The sequence below is a fragment of the Carettochelys insculpta genome, chromosome 1 (assembly GCF_033958435.1).
Source record: "Carettochelys insculpta isolate YL-2023 chromosome 1, ASM3395843v1, whole genome shotgun sequence".
Taxonomy (NCBI): Eukaryota; Metazoa; Chordata; order Testudines; family Carettochelyidae; genus Carettochelys; species Carettochelys insculpta.
Genome location: NC_134137.1, coordinates 272,531,870 through 272,547,170, shown reverse-complemented (window position 1 = coordinate 272,547,170; position 15,301 = coordinate 272,531,870). Strand labels below are relative to the sequence as shown.

General features: G+C 42.5%; 1 protein-coding gene across 1 annotated transcript in view; it reads right to left on the bottom strand.

Annotated features, from left to right (window-relative positions):
- PARPBP (PARP1 binding protein) overlaps positions 1-15,301 on the bottom strand; it is an 88,224-nt gene that overhangs the window by 19,618 nt on the left and 53,305 nt on the right. The window contains exons 8-9 of the mRNA XM_075007631.1: positions 1,144-1,327; positions 692-870 (exon numbers count right to left, since the gene is read on the bottom strand). Coding sequence (XP_074863732.1) covers positions 692-870; positions 1,144-1,327 — 363 coding nt within the window. The remainder of the gene's footprint in view (positions 1-691; positions 871-1,143; positions 1,328-15,301) is intronic.

The window sequence follows — 15,301 nt, the reverse complement described above, 5'->3', positions numbered from 1 at the left end:
TCCAGAAATCTCTCGGCTGGCAAACTCTGGAAACCAGCCTGATTTTAATTAGCTGGAAGACCACTTATCGTGAGTGTGGCCAAGTTTCCCGTGCTCCCAAGAGCTTTGTTTACAGCCACCAGTCCTGGATTTCTACATTCCGTGCTACTGTTTAGCTGTAATTTACCCCTAAATGTCTTCTAAGAGCCCAGTAAGAAGTGGAGGTGTTGGTAATGTGCTAGAAAATATGATCTCCTTTCATCCAGAAAATTCTCTTGCCCAGCACTGGTCAGGTCCCAAGGGTAACAGATGAGAGAGGTTCAACGTGAAGTCAATTTTCAAAGTGAATTTACCTCGCTAAAGGGTCCCTGTTAATAAAAGTAGAAACTTTACACAAACTGTGGGATTCTTTTTGTTAAAGTAGTGGAAATCATATTTCCTTGATCTTCCTTTTCTCCCTTCAGACTCTCAGATCTCTTAATAATTTGTACTTCTTTTTGTTCTGAGCCTCTCAATTGCTTTACAAACAATAAAACTCTCCATATTATGAGTTGATAAGGGATCTCTTCATCCTCTCTCTAAATACAGGCACTATATATTGTTTGTAGGTTTCTGTTTTAAAAATGCCTTACTTATGTAAGGAAATGTATCTCTTTCCTTATAAATACCACATTTTGCTAGTTTGTATCACTATCAGTAAATTTGTCCTCACCTAAAGAGTGTTAAGACAGAAATGATTCCAAATGAAGTCCCATTTTCATCACCATATAACAGTTCTGCTTTGTTTTTGGTAGGAAGATTGGCAGCTTCTTCATCCAAGAGAAACAGTAAAGCCTTCACGGTTTCTCTGCCACAGTAGGCAGTGCCATGGTTTATTGCATGTAATTTTGGCTGAAAGTAAACAGATATTATTTCATATATATATTAAGAGGAACATAAAATAAGAAATGGTACAGTCCTTCACGCATATTATCAAGGAATCTTTCTTAAACAGCAACCAAATGATTCAGAAGAAGACACAAGAAATCCCCCACAGAGTCTTGTGGAATAACCTACCCAAAGGGAATTTTCCTCGGACAATTAGTGACGGTGAGCTAACTGCTAGATGGAAGCATGACTTGCTTGTAAAGCTATATAGTAGGAGAACAATAGGAAACCTATTACCCGAGCTGGACTGATTCCAGTGGCACAAGCAGTCACAGCTTCATGTTGAGAATTGATAATATTTTTAATCCTCAAATCCAAATCTTGTAAAACTTCCTCTGCTGCTCGACAGAATGGATCCCCACTGTTTCGTCCTTTTATCAAGTGCATCTTGATTGTTGATAGAATTCGCCCCCCTGCAATTCTGAAAATAGGCATAAAGTCATCCCCCCATTAAGCGTGGCAACATTTTAATATACCCATAGTTCTGAAGACATAGAGTCTTCACAGTTAATCAAAACTGTTCAGAGAACATCTTTGATCTTTTATATAAAACAGCAGTGTGCAATCAGACACTATCCTTTGACATAATAGATTACTAAAATAAAGATTAGGCAAATCAAAAGGAAAAATAAGAAGGTAACCAATTCAACATATGTCAGTACTCCAATCTGCAAGACAAAGAGGAAATACATTGTCTGCAAAGAAAGTTTTGATAAAAGTTATATTCTGCAAATCCACGTCTTTCTGTTTTACTCATAGGTCATGATTGTCTGACAAAGTTCTCAGAGAACTGAACTACAAACTAGAAAGGCACAACTCTTTATTTGCAAAAATATTTCTGCTTCCAACAACCAATCTACTTTGTTTAACTAAAATATTAGATTGCTATGCTCCAAATGATCTGTTAGTCTATAAGGTGCCACAAGACTTCTTGTTGTTCTTGAAGCTACAGACTAACACGGCTACCTATCTGATACTAAAAAACTAGGTGATCATTGATATTTGTTATAAAGGTATAAAATTTCCTACTCCATCACACTGTAGGAAAGATTTCCTCCACAATCAGAGAGCATGTGTAGCCATAGAAATGACTATGATTATCCATAGAGTTTTGACATAAAAGATACCAACGTAACAGATTAAAATGTAACAGGGTTCAAATTCAGCAGCTTTTATCGTAAGACCAGACAAGGCATGTTTTTTTCCCCGATTACATAAATAAAAGTTTTGAACTCAGGAAAGTTGTAAAGCACCCCTGACTGTGCTAAAGAAGTTCTGAGGCAGATACCATATCTCAATTGGTTTGCACTGTACCTAGCACAACAGACTGGCGTCTCTCAAAAATACCAAACTATTAAATAATGAAGGCTTAAACAGAGACATTACTTCAGATTCATTATTTCAGAGACAATTTTAAAAAGAGAAATCCTATAGTGTGGCAATTTTAGTCATTAGTTTAAACTGCATTCATTAATTTGCCTACTTGTTTTCTAGTCCTTTTTCGTATTAGGCATTCTCATTTTTTCCTTCAAACATTAAATCAATTTGTATTCCTGGTTAGTTGATTTCTGACCTGTCTGAAGGCCTGAGACCCTACACTGCTTCTGGATCTGTCCTGCCTAAGGGCATGAGCTCCCTGAAACTGTTGGTCTGCTCTGCCATGGCCCTTAAAATTGTTTGCTCGGCCTTGCCTCAGAAGTCTAGACTCTGGTTGGCTCTACCCTACCATCAGGGCCATTCATCCTCATGCTCAATTTGTAATTTCCATTACTGGGCAGCACCCAGTTATGCAGCAAAGCATAGTGCCCTCCCATTGAGCCAGAGAAGGAGTGACAACCACTAATACACTACATGAAATGTATATATAATACTTCAATGTAGCCAAAAGGAAAGAGCCATGTGGAATCCATCTCCCCATAGGACAAGTGCTGTCTAATTTTAGACAGGAGAGTACATTATGAAATAAAAAAAGAGATGGTAGCAAACCTTTTTGTCCAAAAAACCCTTTTCTAAGTAAAAGAAATGGAAAATTTCAAAGGAAAAACCATCATCCACTGAAATTGTTAAGAGGTAAGAACAGAGCACTGCTGAAGAAATTCTGTGTTTGAAGGATATGTATACTAGGAGTGCTAGGCAAATATCATGAAATTTTATGCCAAAATGCTTATTTCTTGTCAAAACAAAAATGCCATCAAGTAGCACTTTAAAGAGTAACAAAATAATTTATTAGGTGAGCTTTGGTAGGACAGACCCACTTCTTCAGATCATAGCCATACCAGAACAGACTCAATATTTAAGGCATAGAGAACCAAAAACAATAATCAAGGTTGACAAATCAGAAAAAAATTATCAAGGTGAGCAAATCAGAGAGCAGAGGGGCGACGGGGGTGTGTGTCAAGAATTAGATTTAACCAAGTATGCCAAAGAGCCCCTATAATGTCCGAGAAAATTTGCATCCCGGTTCAAACCACGTGTTTATGTATCGAATTTGAATATGAAAGAGAGTTCAGCAGTTTCTCTTGCCAAAGCAGACTGAAAATTCTTCTTCAGTAAGATGCAAACTCTTAAGTCATTAACAGAATGGCTCACTCCATTAAAATGTAGACTAACTGATTTGTGGATCAGGAATGTTTTGATCAAAACAAAAAGCAGTCAAGTAGCACTGTAAAGACTAGCAAAATAGTTTATTAGGTGAGCTTTCGTGCGACAGACCCACTTCGCGAGACCAGAACAGACTCAATATTTACGGCACAGAGAACCAAAAACAGTAAGCAAGAAGGACAAATCAGAAAAAGATAATCAAGGTGAGCAAATCAGAGAGTGGAGGGGTGGGGGGGAAGGTCAAGAATTAGACTGAGCCAAGTATGCAGACGAGCCCCTATACTGACTCAGAAAGTTCCCACCACGATTTAAACCATGGGTTAATGTGCCAAATTTGAATATAAACGCCAGCTCGGCTGCTTCTCTTTCCAGAACGGTGCAATAATTCCTCTTCAGTAACACACATACCTTTAGGTCATTGACAGAATGCCCCATTTTTTTTTTGATGTTTCAATGTATGTTTTCCGCCCATTAACTCTTTGTCTGAGAGAGTTTGAAGTCTGTCCAATATACAAAGCATCTGGGCATTGTTGGCATATATGATGTTAGTTGAGGAACAGGAGAATGGGCCCGTGATCCTCAACTAACATCATATATGCCATCATGTGCCAACAATGCCCAGATGCTTTGTATACTGGACGGACTTCAAACTCTCTCAGACAAAGAGTTAATGGGCACAAAACACACATCAAAACATTCCTGATCCACAAACCAGTTAGTCTACATTTTAATGGAGTGAGCTATTCTGTTAATGACTTAAGAGTTTGCATCTTATTGAAGAAGAATTTTCAGTCTGTTTTGGAAAGAGAAATTGCTGAACTCTCTTTCATATTCAAATTCGACACATTAGCACATGGTTTGAACCGGGATGCAAGTTTTCTGGGACGTTACAGGGGCTCTTTGGCATACTTGGTTTAATCTAATTCTTGATTCCCCCCGACCCCCCTGCTCTCTGATTTGTTCACCTTGATAATTTTTTTCTGATTTGTCAACCTTGATTACTGTGTTTGGTTCTGTATGCCTTACATATTGAGTCTGTTCTGGTCTGGCTATGGTCTGAAGAAGTGGGTCTGTCCCATGAAAGCTCACCTAATAAATTATTTTGTTAGTCTTTAAAGTGCTACTGGACTGCTTTTTTGTTTTGATAGTATATAGACCAGCATGGCTCCCTCTCTGCTTATTTCTTGATTTGCTTACCTGGCATCTCCAGAAGCAATGCTTACTGCCAGTGAGAAATGTGCCCTGTGGTAAGGCCTGTTCTATAAACACTGTATTGAACCTGAAGTTCATAGATGAAGCAAAAAGATGAAAGGACCACCTAAAGTTAGCAGTCTTTATTAGTTGTAATGATGATCTGCAGAAATCCTGAATGTATAAAATAAAAATATGTATTTCTCAAGCATTTAAATGAAGAACATAGCTCATTCAAATGAGCAGAATTCAAATATTTATGTACCTAAATACATTCAGGAACAGTTTGATAATTTTTATTTACCCCCCAAATGCTTACTTTTTAAAAAAAAATCACATTCAATACTTCTTTTTTCCCCTAATCTCTACCTACTGCCAATTGAGGATATTTGCTACTTGAAATAAAGTTCATTTAATCCCTTACTGTGTGAACTGGGGGAGTTCCCTGCCAGGTGAGCCTTCAAGGGCTGATTAGACTGGAGGCAAGGCTCTGAGCCAGGCCTGACCAGCTGGGAGCTCTCCCTGTAAGAAGGGAGCTCCCAGCGAACAAGGGGTGAGCAGTGAACAGGGAAGGGAGTTTGCCTCTGGGCAAAGTGTCCTAGAGGAGCTTGGGTGAGTGTGAGATTTGGGGGGCTGTGTGGTGAGCTGGTGGGTGAATGTCTGTCTGTCTGCAGCTTGATCAGCTGCCTAGGTACCTGAGCTTGTGCTGTGCAGAGAAGAGCAGTTTGCAAGGTGTGAATTGGGGGAGTTCCCTGCCAGGTGAGCCTTCAAGGGCTGATTAGACTGGAGGCAAGGCTTTGAGCCAGGCCTGACCAGCTGGGAGCTCTCCCTATAAGGGAGCTCCCAGCGAACAGGGGGCAGCAGCTAACAGGGAAGGGAGTTTGCCTCTGGGAGTTCGCCGAGGGAGGAGCCCCGTGTTTGTCCTTTTCAGGTATGGTGTTCCACCTGTGCCCTGCAAGGCAGCACTACCAGGAAAAGGAGTCTCTGAAGAGAAGAGCTTGAAGAGCGATGGGGGAAGGTGGACCTGGGGGCTCTGAGAGCAGCTGAGGGGAAAGGGGCCAGTGCAGTGAGGAGGGCGGACATGGGAGCAGATGGGGGTAGTGGGCTGGGGAGGGTCCTATGGTGATGGTAGCTGGGGGGAAGGGCGGTGAAAGGTGGGGAGGAGGGTCCTGGGGATATGAGGTCATTGCTCTGCAGGGAGCTATGGTGACTTGTGGTAACAGGGAGGCATGAAGTAGTTGGATCCTTAACCACATTCTCCACACCCCACTGCCTTGTGAGTTATCCTGGGAAGGAGAGAGGCTAGGGAGTAAACCCCGACAGAAAATCCGGAGTGAAGTCCGAAGGCGGTTCGGTGTCAGCTTCTGGCACTGTCCCGGCAACTCCTGCAGCTGAACTGGTACCAAAAGTGGAGGTTATCCTCTCCTTTGGACTATACCAGTAAAGCCGAGAGGGGGACACTGGTGTCTGGGCAGCCCAGAGTCTCCATAATAAGTGCCCAGGCTCGCGCCCGGAGAGGTACTCCGGCATCGCTGAACAGCGCTGCATCAACACGGGAGGCAACAGATACCGGTTATAAGCTCTTGCTCGACTGGCATAGAGAACGAGCGCCAGGGGTTGCCTTCGACGGTGGGAGAGATCCTCGCATCTCACTGGACAGTCACCACCCGCCTCAAGCTGGGCAGCCCCAAGCCAATAGGGTACTGTCCCGCCACAGTTCACCTGCCTCGCTGGGTGCGTGAGGCTTAAGGTTCCTGAACCTGAGAAGTGACTGAAATTTGGGCACCAGGCAAACCAATAAGAAAATCAACAAGAAATGAGAAACATCAACAATTTAAGCTTGCTTGCTGGAATGTGCGGACCATGCTGACCGGCTTGACTGAAGAACTTCAGGCCATCAGTGACACCCGCAAGACTGCTGTCATCAACAAGGAACTGAAGAGGCTCAGAGTTGATATCGCTGCATTGCAAGAGACGCGACTCGCAGATTCGGGATCTCTAAAGGAAAAGGACTACACCTTTTTCTGGCAGGGTAAAGCCCAAGAAGAACCCAGAGAGCATGGTGTTGGCTTTGCTGTCAGAAACACCCTTCTACAAATGGTTGATTTAGTCATGGGCGGATCAGAAAGACTTCTTCAGATCACGCTTCAAACTTGCGCCGGTCCTGTCCACCTGATCAGCGCTTATGCTCCAACCCTGTACGCCACACCAGAAGTAAAAGACAAGTTCTATGATGTGCTTAGTGCTGCTGTAGTGCAAATACCTGCTTGTGAACAACTGTACATCTTGGGTGACTTCAATGCAAGAGTTGGAGCTGATTGGGCCTCATGGCCTTCCTGCTTAGGACACTTCAGTGTGGGAAAAATGAATGACAATGGACAGCGTCTCCTTGAACTGTGCTCGTACCACAATCTATGCATCACAAACACATTCTTCCAAACGAAGCCACAGCACAGAGTGTCGTGGTGACACCCACACTCAAAGCACTGGCATCAACTAGATGTGGTCATCACTAGGCGTAATAACCTCAAAAACGTCCTTCTGACATGCAGCTATCATAGTGCTGACTGTGATACAGATCACTCGCTAGTTTGCTCCAAGCTCAAGCTGAAACCCAAGAAGCTGTACCGTTCTAAACCTGCTGGAAGGCCCCGCATTGACGCCAGAAAGATGGCAAACTTGGAGAAAGCTGAAAAGTTTAGAGAGACCCTCCAGGAAAATCTGCGCAGCGGCCCTGGGGGTGCCGATGCGACATCCAAATGGCAACATCTGAGGGATACAGTTTACAACACGGCCTTGTCGGTGTTTGGAAGAAGAGCTAGAAGCACGAACGAGTGGTTCGAAGCTAACTCTGATGAGATGATTCCAGTCATTGAAAAGAAGCACGCTGCACTCCTGGAGTACAAACGCTTACCGAGCCAGAGTACCCAGGAAGCACTTAGAGAGGCCAGAAGAACAGTACAGCAGACAGCCAGGAGCTGTGCCAACAACCACTGGCTCCAGCTATGCAGCAGCATCCAGACCTGTGCCGACTTTGGTAATCTCAGAGGAATGTACGAGGGTATGAGGAAGGCATTAGGACCCACCCAGAACAAGATGGCACCTCTGAAATCCAAATCTGGTGAAGTCATTGCTGACAAAGCCAAACAGATGGAGCGCTGGGTTGAGCACTACTCCGAGCTGTACTCACGCAAGAACGTTGTGGTTGACGCAGCCCTCGATGCCATCGAGCTCCTACCAGTAATGGACGAACTGGATCAAGCACCGACTGTGGATGAACTGAAGAGAGCCATTGACAGCACTGCAGCAGGAAAGGCCCCTGGTCAGGATGGTATACCACCAGAGGTAATCAAATGTGCTGCGGACACACTCCTGGAACCCCTACGTGAGCTACTGTGCCTGAGCTGGAAAGAGGGTGAGGTTCCACAGGATATGCGTGACGCTAACATTGTAACTTTGTATAAGAACAAAGGAGACAGAAGCGACTGCAACAGCTACCATGGAATCGCCCTCCTAAGCGTCACTAGTAAACTGTTCACTCGCGTCATCCTTGGCAGACTCCAGAAGATTGCTGAGGGTGTACCCCGAATCGCAGTGCGGATTCTGCACAGAGAGGTCTACCGTTGACATGGTCTTCTCTCTAAGGCAGCTGCAGGAGAAGTGCAGGGAGCAGAGAAAGCCACTGTATGTAGCCTTCATCGACCTGACCAAGGCCTTTGACTTGGTCAGCAGGGATGGTCTGTTCAAACTGCTCCATAAGATAGGTTGTCCTCCACGGTTACTCAAGATGATCCAGTCGTTCCACGAAGACATGAGAGGAACCATCCAATATGACGGCGCATTATCGGATGCTTTCAGAATCAGGAGCGGCATCAAACAAGGATGCGTGCTTGCTCCGACATTGTTCGGGATCTTCTTCACACTCCTCCTGAAGCATGCCTTTGGATCTTCAACAGAGGGCATCTTGCTGCACACAAGATCTGATGGGAAACTGTTTAACCTTGCAAGGCTGAAAGCTAAGTCTAAGGTGCGAGAAGTCCTCATCAGAGACATGCTGTTCGCAGACGATGCTGCTGTAGTGTCTCACACAGAAGACCAGCTTCAAAAACTACTGGATCAGTTCTCCAAAGCGTGCAAGGACTTTGGGCTTACCATCAGCCTAAAGAAGACAAATGTACTCGGTCAGGATGTTGCTGAATCCCCATCAATCAGCATTGACAACTATATGTTTGAGGTCGTCCACGAGTTCGTTTACCTCGGGTCCACCATCACCGACACCCTATCGTTGGACACTGAGCTAAATAGGAGGATCGGAAAAGCGGCCACAACTCTGTCCAGACTCAGCAAGAGAGTGTGGAATAACAACAAGCTGTACACTCACACCAAAATGCAAGTCTACAGAGCCTGCATCCTCAGCACCCTCCTTTACAGCAGCGAGACTTGGACTCTGTATGCCCCCCAGGAAAAGAGGCTTTACGTCTTCCACTTGCGCTGCCTCAGGCGCATCCTTGGAATATCATGGAAGGACAGAGTGACCAACACCACCGTCCTCGAGCAAGCTGGAATCCCAACCATGCACACCCTCCTCAGGCAGCGTCGACTCCGCTGGCTTAGCCACGTCCACAGGATGAATGATGGAAGGATTCCAAAAGACATCCTGTATGGTGAGCTAGCCTCTGGCAAAAGACCTCCTGGACGCCCCCAGTTCCGCTACAAAGATGTCTGCAAGAGAGACCTCAGAGAGGTAGACATCGAGCTGGACAACTGGGAAGAACTAGCAGACGACCGCAGCAGATGGAGGCAGGGGTTACACAAGGGCCTTCAGAGGGGCGAGATGAAGATCAGACAGCTAGCAGAGGAGAAGCGAGTGCACAGAAGACACAATAAGGACTTGCCAGACACCCACTACATCTGCAAGAGATGCAGCAAGGACTGTCACTCTCGTGTGGGTCTTCATAGTCACAATAGATGCTGTAAATGAAGGCCTCAATTGAAACTTTAAAGGGTGCGATCCATAGTCTATATAGACTGAAGGATGCCTACTATTTACCCAGATATAGATGGGGAAAGCTGATGAATATGTTATTATTATGGAGGGAAACGTGGCTAAAATGTTTTTGTCCAAAATGTCTACGTACCCCATCGAATACTACAAGGCATGGGTTAAAGAACACTAATTTAGCAATTGAAAATGCAACTGGAATATTACCTCATAGTTTCTGTTAGATGTCAATATCAGTCACACTAGAATGAACACATGAATTCATATGTAAATATGGACAAATTAATGTGAACACTCAGATGCCTCGGGGTAGAGATGTCGTGCAGCTGTTATTATGCTAATGAAGCACTGAATATGCATGTTAGCACCTCATTAGCCTGCTTTGAATTGCCTCATTACCATGCCACCTCTAACAGGAGGTGACATGTGTAGAAGCAGTCTGTGATAAATTTGAGAAGAGCGTGTTTGAGCAGAACTCAATCAAATTGCTTAAGTTCATCGTGTTCCTGGAAGTAATCAAGAATTGCCTCATTACCATACCACCTCCAACAGAAGAAGCCATAGATACCATGTTGTCTTAGTCTCTACAGGACCGTATTAATTCAAATGTCACATTGCTCCAAATTGTCTGAAAAGATCAATATAGAATCTAAGTATACATCACAGATTGGTCCTGTAGTTCTCATAGCAGATCGTTACTGAAGGGTTGAAACATCACCGGGCCATTAATCAGGCTAAAAGTGGCCAGAGCAAGTTCAAAAGCAGTCTTACATTTTCTTCTTCCATGGAGATCCAGCGTGGTGAATAAACAAAGGAGCACCCTGGTGGTCCAAGCCATCAATTGGTAACAGTTCCAGATTATTATTTTACTGGAGTGCTCAGTAATCCAAGCAGAGGAAGCCAGCCTTTTTTTATGGAAAGGACCATGATGCCAGCCAGCAGTTTAAAAAACAAAAAAAAACACAACTTGTATATGAATCCCCAGGCCAGGTTCTCTGAGATTCTCACAATGCTGCCAGTTCAGTTTCTCTTATTGCAGACATCTGCCAAAGACGGTATCTTCACTCCTGGCTGAAATTCCATGAACAGTCATAGGCCCAATGTGGAAGAAAGGTTTCTAAATTCTTCTTACAGAAGTCAGCACATTCACAGTAATTGGGGGTGGGAGGAATTTTAGAATACCCCAAAAGTACGTGTGCATGCACCATGTGTAGGCTACCTGAAGACTTTTTCCTTAGTAGCACACATTGGGTTGGCTGTAGTGCCTCCTGGGGTGATGTCTTTGGTGTTGCCTATAAATACCCCTGCCAACCCAGTTCCCTCTCAGTTACTTCTTGCTGGATGATCCAACAGAGAAGAGGTAGTGGGGGTAGGGTTGGGGGTACTGCTAGGGAAAAACCAAATGGGAAAAAAACAGCATCCCTTCTTGGCACCATTCGTTGCATTTGCACTAGGTCCTGCTCCAGCGCCAGTGTGGTTGGCACTGTCACCATGCAGTCTACCTTCGTGACACCTAAGTGCCATCAATGGTGACAAGACCAATGGCATTGGAGGTCCCTCCTTCGGCACTGGTATCCAGCACGGCTTACCCCTCATAGGCCCTGCTAGCTCCAAGCATAGAGACGAGCTGGAGGCCATGGTGTATTGAGGCCCCTCGCCATGGTAGTTGTCACTGGCTCTGTCTGGCACTGATCGACCCTGGTCCGTGTCAGATTCAGTGGCAGATTCCACTATGTTGCACAGCTCCTGGTAGCAGTCCAGGTCACAGCACCACTCCAGGCACTGTTCACACATTGTCATCAGGAGTCTTCCCTAGCATCAGGGCTGGCCTGGCCTCCCCAGTGGCAAGCACCTGTGTGGTGGCCTTTCTGGATCCCTTGGATCTACCACCAAGTGCAGGGCAAGAGTACCCCTTCTCATATCCCAGCAGTAACACCCTTGCGGTGGGGGGCTCCTTGAGCTGCTCTGTGGGCCTTGGATCTAGAGTGGAACAACCAGATGTTGATACCTGTGTAGAGAGTGGCCAAGCCCTCCTGTGTGCCTCAAGTGCTTGCAACCTGAGGACCAGAGAGAGGATGGGAGCTTGAAGAGGAGAAGGGTACCTCTCCCCTACTGGCTTCATCCTCTTCCTTGCTGGACAATGTGGTGGCAGGAATGTCCCTCTTGTGATTTTTGTTTTTAAATATGTGCACCAACTGCAAAGCAGGCGTAGAAGTTCCAACAACCATCAATGGGTGGAAAGTAAATGAGCAGGGGTATCTATAGGCAACATCAACGACTTGGCTGTAGGAGGCGGTAAAGCCAACCAATCTTCCAACAGTTGTTCACGCTGATGTTGGTACTTGCTGTCCATTACTACAAACCAGGGTAGTGGTTTTACTGAATAATTTAAATATTGTGCTTGCTGCTGAAACTTTATTGTCTGTAACAGGCTTACTTGCAGCACTGTTGCTACAAGTACCATTGGATGAATCTGAGCTGTTGCAGATAGACAGTCAAGTCTTTTATGCTTCGATGGGAACCTGAAACAAAATTCCAAAATGGTTTTGCATAGACGCTTTTCTCACTTGTTCTCACCCAATTCTTCAGTTAATCATTTACATTGTTTCTAGCAGGGATGCAGATCTGATTCCAAGCTACCAAAACAGCTAAGACTGACTGGCTGTGCCACACTATCCTCTCCTTTCAGAGGGGGCATAGTAATCAGCCACTTCTGCGGATGCTAATGTGGCACTGCTATGAACAGAGGAAAAGAGAGCCTTGAATGATGATGCACTGTAAAGTGAATTATTTAAGTTACTAAACAGTTCTTCAGACATATCCACATCTTCATCCACATCATTTCTTCATCATCCACATAATTTCCTCCCAATAAACAGTTTTCCTTATGTTTCATTCTTGAAACTAGGCCCTCCATCATCTTCTAGCACTGTTTATGCTTGACACATTTTCCTTTTTCACCCAGGGAAAGAATTTGTTCAAAATATTCCCAGATAGCGTCTCTCTTACGCTCACTAGCCATGACAGTTTTTCTGTGGAAAAAGCATGCAGAAATATAAGAAGCTCTGTATGCGTACTAAATAACATCTTTCCTTGTTCTGTCTAGTCCACTCCACTGTTCTTTTCTATGCTACCTCTGGTCCTCTCCTAAATATTATCTTTCTGTCTTACATACAATGTCTTAACTAATTCTCTGCCACGTTTAACCCAGGTCCACCGGCACATAATCACAGAACAAAACCAATCTTATTTAGCCTATGTCTTTCTTTGTATATGTTACTTTAGTCTTCTAAAAAACAAAAAATGGAAGCCCAGAACTTTCAAGAAGGAAGGTCTGGTATTCAGGCCACGCAGACTAGAGCCATTAATTCATTTATATGAGATTAAGTATAGAAGTAGTATGTTTGTGATGAGATTTAATTGTAACTTATTATTAAATGAGAATTTTAGTATTTTGTTGATGATTTTAAAAAAATTAAAAAAAAGATTTAAATAAAAAATACTTTTTTAAAATTTTAAAGTTATTGATTTTTATCTACCCTGGTCTGCATAACTCTCTGGATAGGATTTGGACTTAAGCATGTCATTTCAACATGATGGATAACAATGTGAAATCATGCTTTTATAGCTTTTGACATAGTGCAAAGCTCTACCAGAAAATAGAGAAACTACTTTTGTATTAACTCTTTTGGTTGTGAGTGGGGAAAATAATTATCAAAACATAGTCTTGAAAGTTCACTTTTAAAGCTCACATTTTTTCAAGACATGCCTTACTAAAAATTAAACACTTTACTTGCATAGTAGTGATACTCTAAGGCCGTTTCCAGAAGATCACCCAGGGGCCGCGCCTCTACAAGCTGTTTTGGAGTCCAGAAGAGCTTCTTCCGGACTCAAAATCATGTGACCCTATGCTAATGAGGCACCAGGAATTTACATCCGCACCTCATTAGCATTTTTCAGGCTGTTTATTAGCACGCCACTTTCCGAGAAAGTGATATGTGTAGAAATGGCCCAAGTACATTACGTGACATTAATGGATATACAGGTCTGAAAGATACTCCAGGACCTTTTATTTGCAAATTAATAGAATTACTGCTGAAATAAAATAGACATAATATTATATAATTTATTTAACAGATTACAGTATGTACTCTTTCTTGGAATAAGCCTTTAATGGAAAAGAATTAAAGCAATGTATAGAGAAAGAGTGAGGATATGGACAGTATTCAAAATCCTGATAAAATATAAAACAGACTCCTAATGTCTATTCCAAGACCAGGAAAAAATGTCAAAATTCTATTATGGCAGGATCAGAGTTTTATATTTTGTCCAATTTCCCCAAACAGGAAAATATTATAAACCTCAATTCCTGACAAATGCAATTATTTGACGATGGGGTAGGGAAAAAAGAGTTTGACAGATTATTAAATGTTTATAATCATTGTGGCTCCACCTATAACTGGAAAAGGTTAGGGTTTTTTCCCTCTTTCATTATAGATTGACAAACTTATTTCAGCTTTTTTTTAAATATTAAAATAGGTTAGTTGAAGATTTTAATACCATTCACAAATGCATAGACACACGATTTCAACAAGAGTAAGGGAACTAGAGAAAAAACAGCACCTACCTGAATCAAAGTATAGAAAGGGACAGGAAATTATTTAATTAAAAATCAACAGTAACAATATACAAGTTTTAGTTATCAGACAATTTTTTGAGTTTGAGTCAGACCTACTATTTGAAACACTAAAGCACTGAAATCACAATTCTTTTAGAAATTAAAGTAATTTACAATATACAGGACAGTTTCTCTAAAGCAGTATAATAGATTTTCAATGCTCTGCAGCAATTCCAGTAATAATCTGGAATAAAATGCAAAGAATAATAGCATCTACAAATTAAGTCTATCACCTTTTCCATTATAAATCCTACTTTAATTGGGGATTTAATTTTACTGTTAAGGGTTGCCCATGATAAAATATTTCATTTTTAAAAAGTTTTCACTTAAACACAATTTTTCCAGAAAATCTGTTAAAACATTAGTATTTGTTATATGGCTCGTTTGTTTAAAAAACCCATTTCCCACACTTTTGAACTTCTAAAATTTTAATAATATTTTTATGAAGTAATTAGTGTCCAATCCTTAAAAAAAGTTTAAAACTGGTACTATTTATGATCACCAAATTTACCCCAAACTTTTTAAATGCCAACATACAGGTTAGCATTTGTTCTGTACTACAATTTGAAGATATAATGCACTTTTTATTCCTTCCAAGTCTCATTTAAACAATATTCTGTTTCATTAAAACTCAATATATTGTATATGTTCCAAACTAACTGAGAACAGAGTTACTTATAACTTTTCATGTAACAGTGAAAGTTTAAGAGTCTCTACAGAAATGGAAAGTTTACTGAGTGTATTTCCTCTGATGATTCACAGTCTTAAGGGATAGACAGCTCAGAGTTACAAGTTCCACAGAAGTCCAGAATGCAGTTCTTGGAGGACTTCTGAATACCACCAAGTAGATTCAAACATTCATTGCAAGGCTGCATAAAGCCATACAACCACAATTGTCTTGTTTCCTCTCTTACTTAAAATAC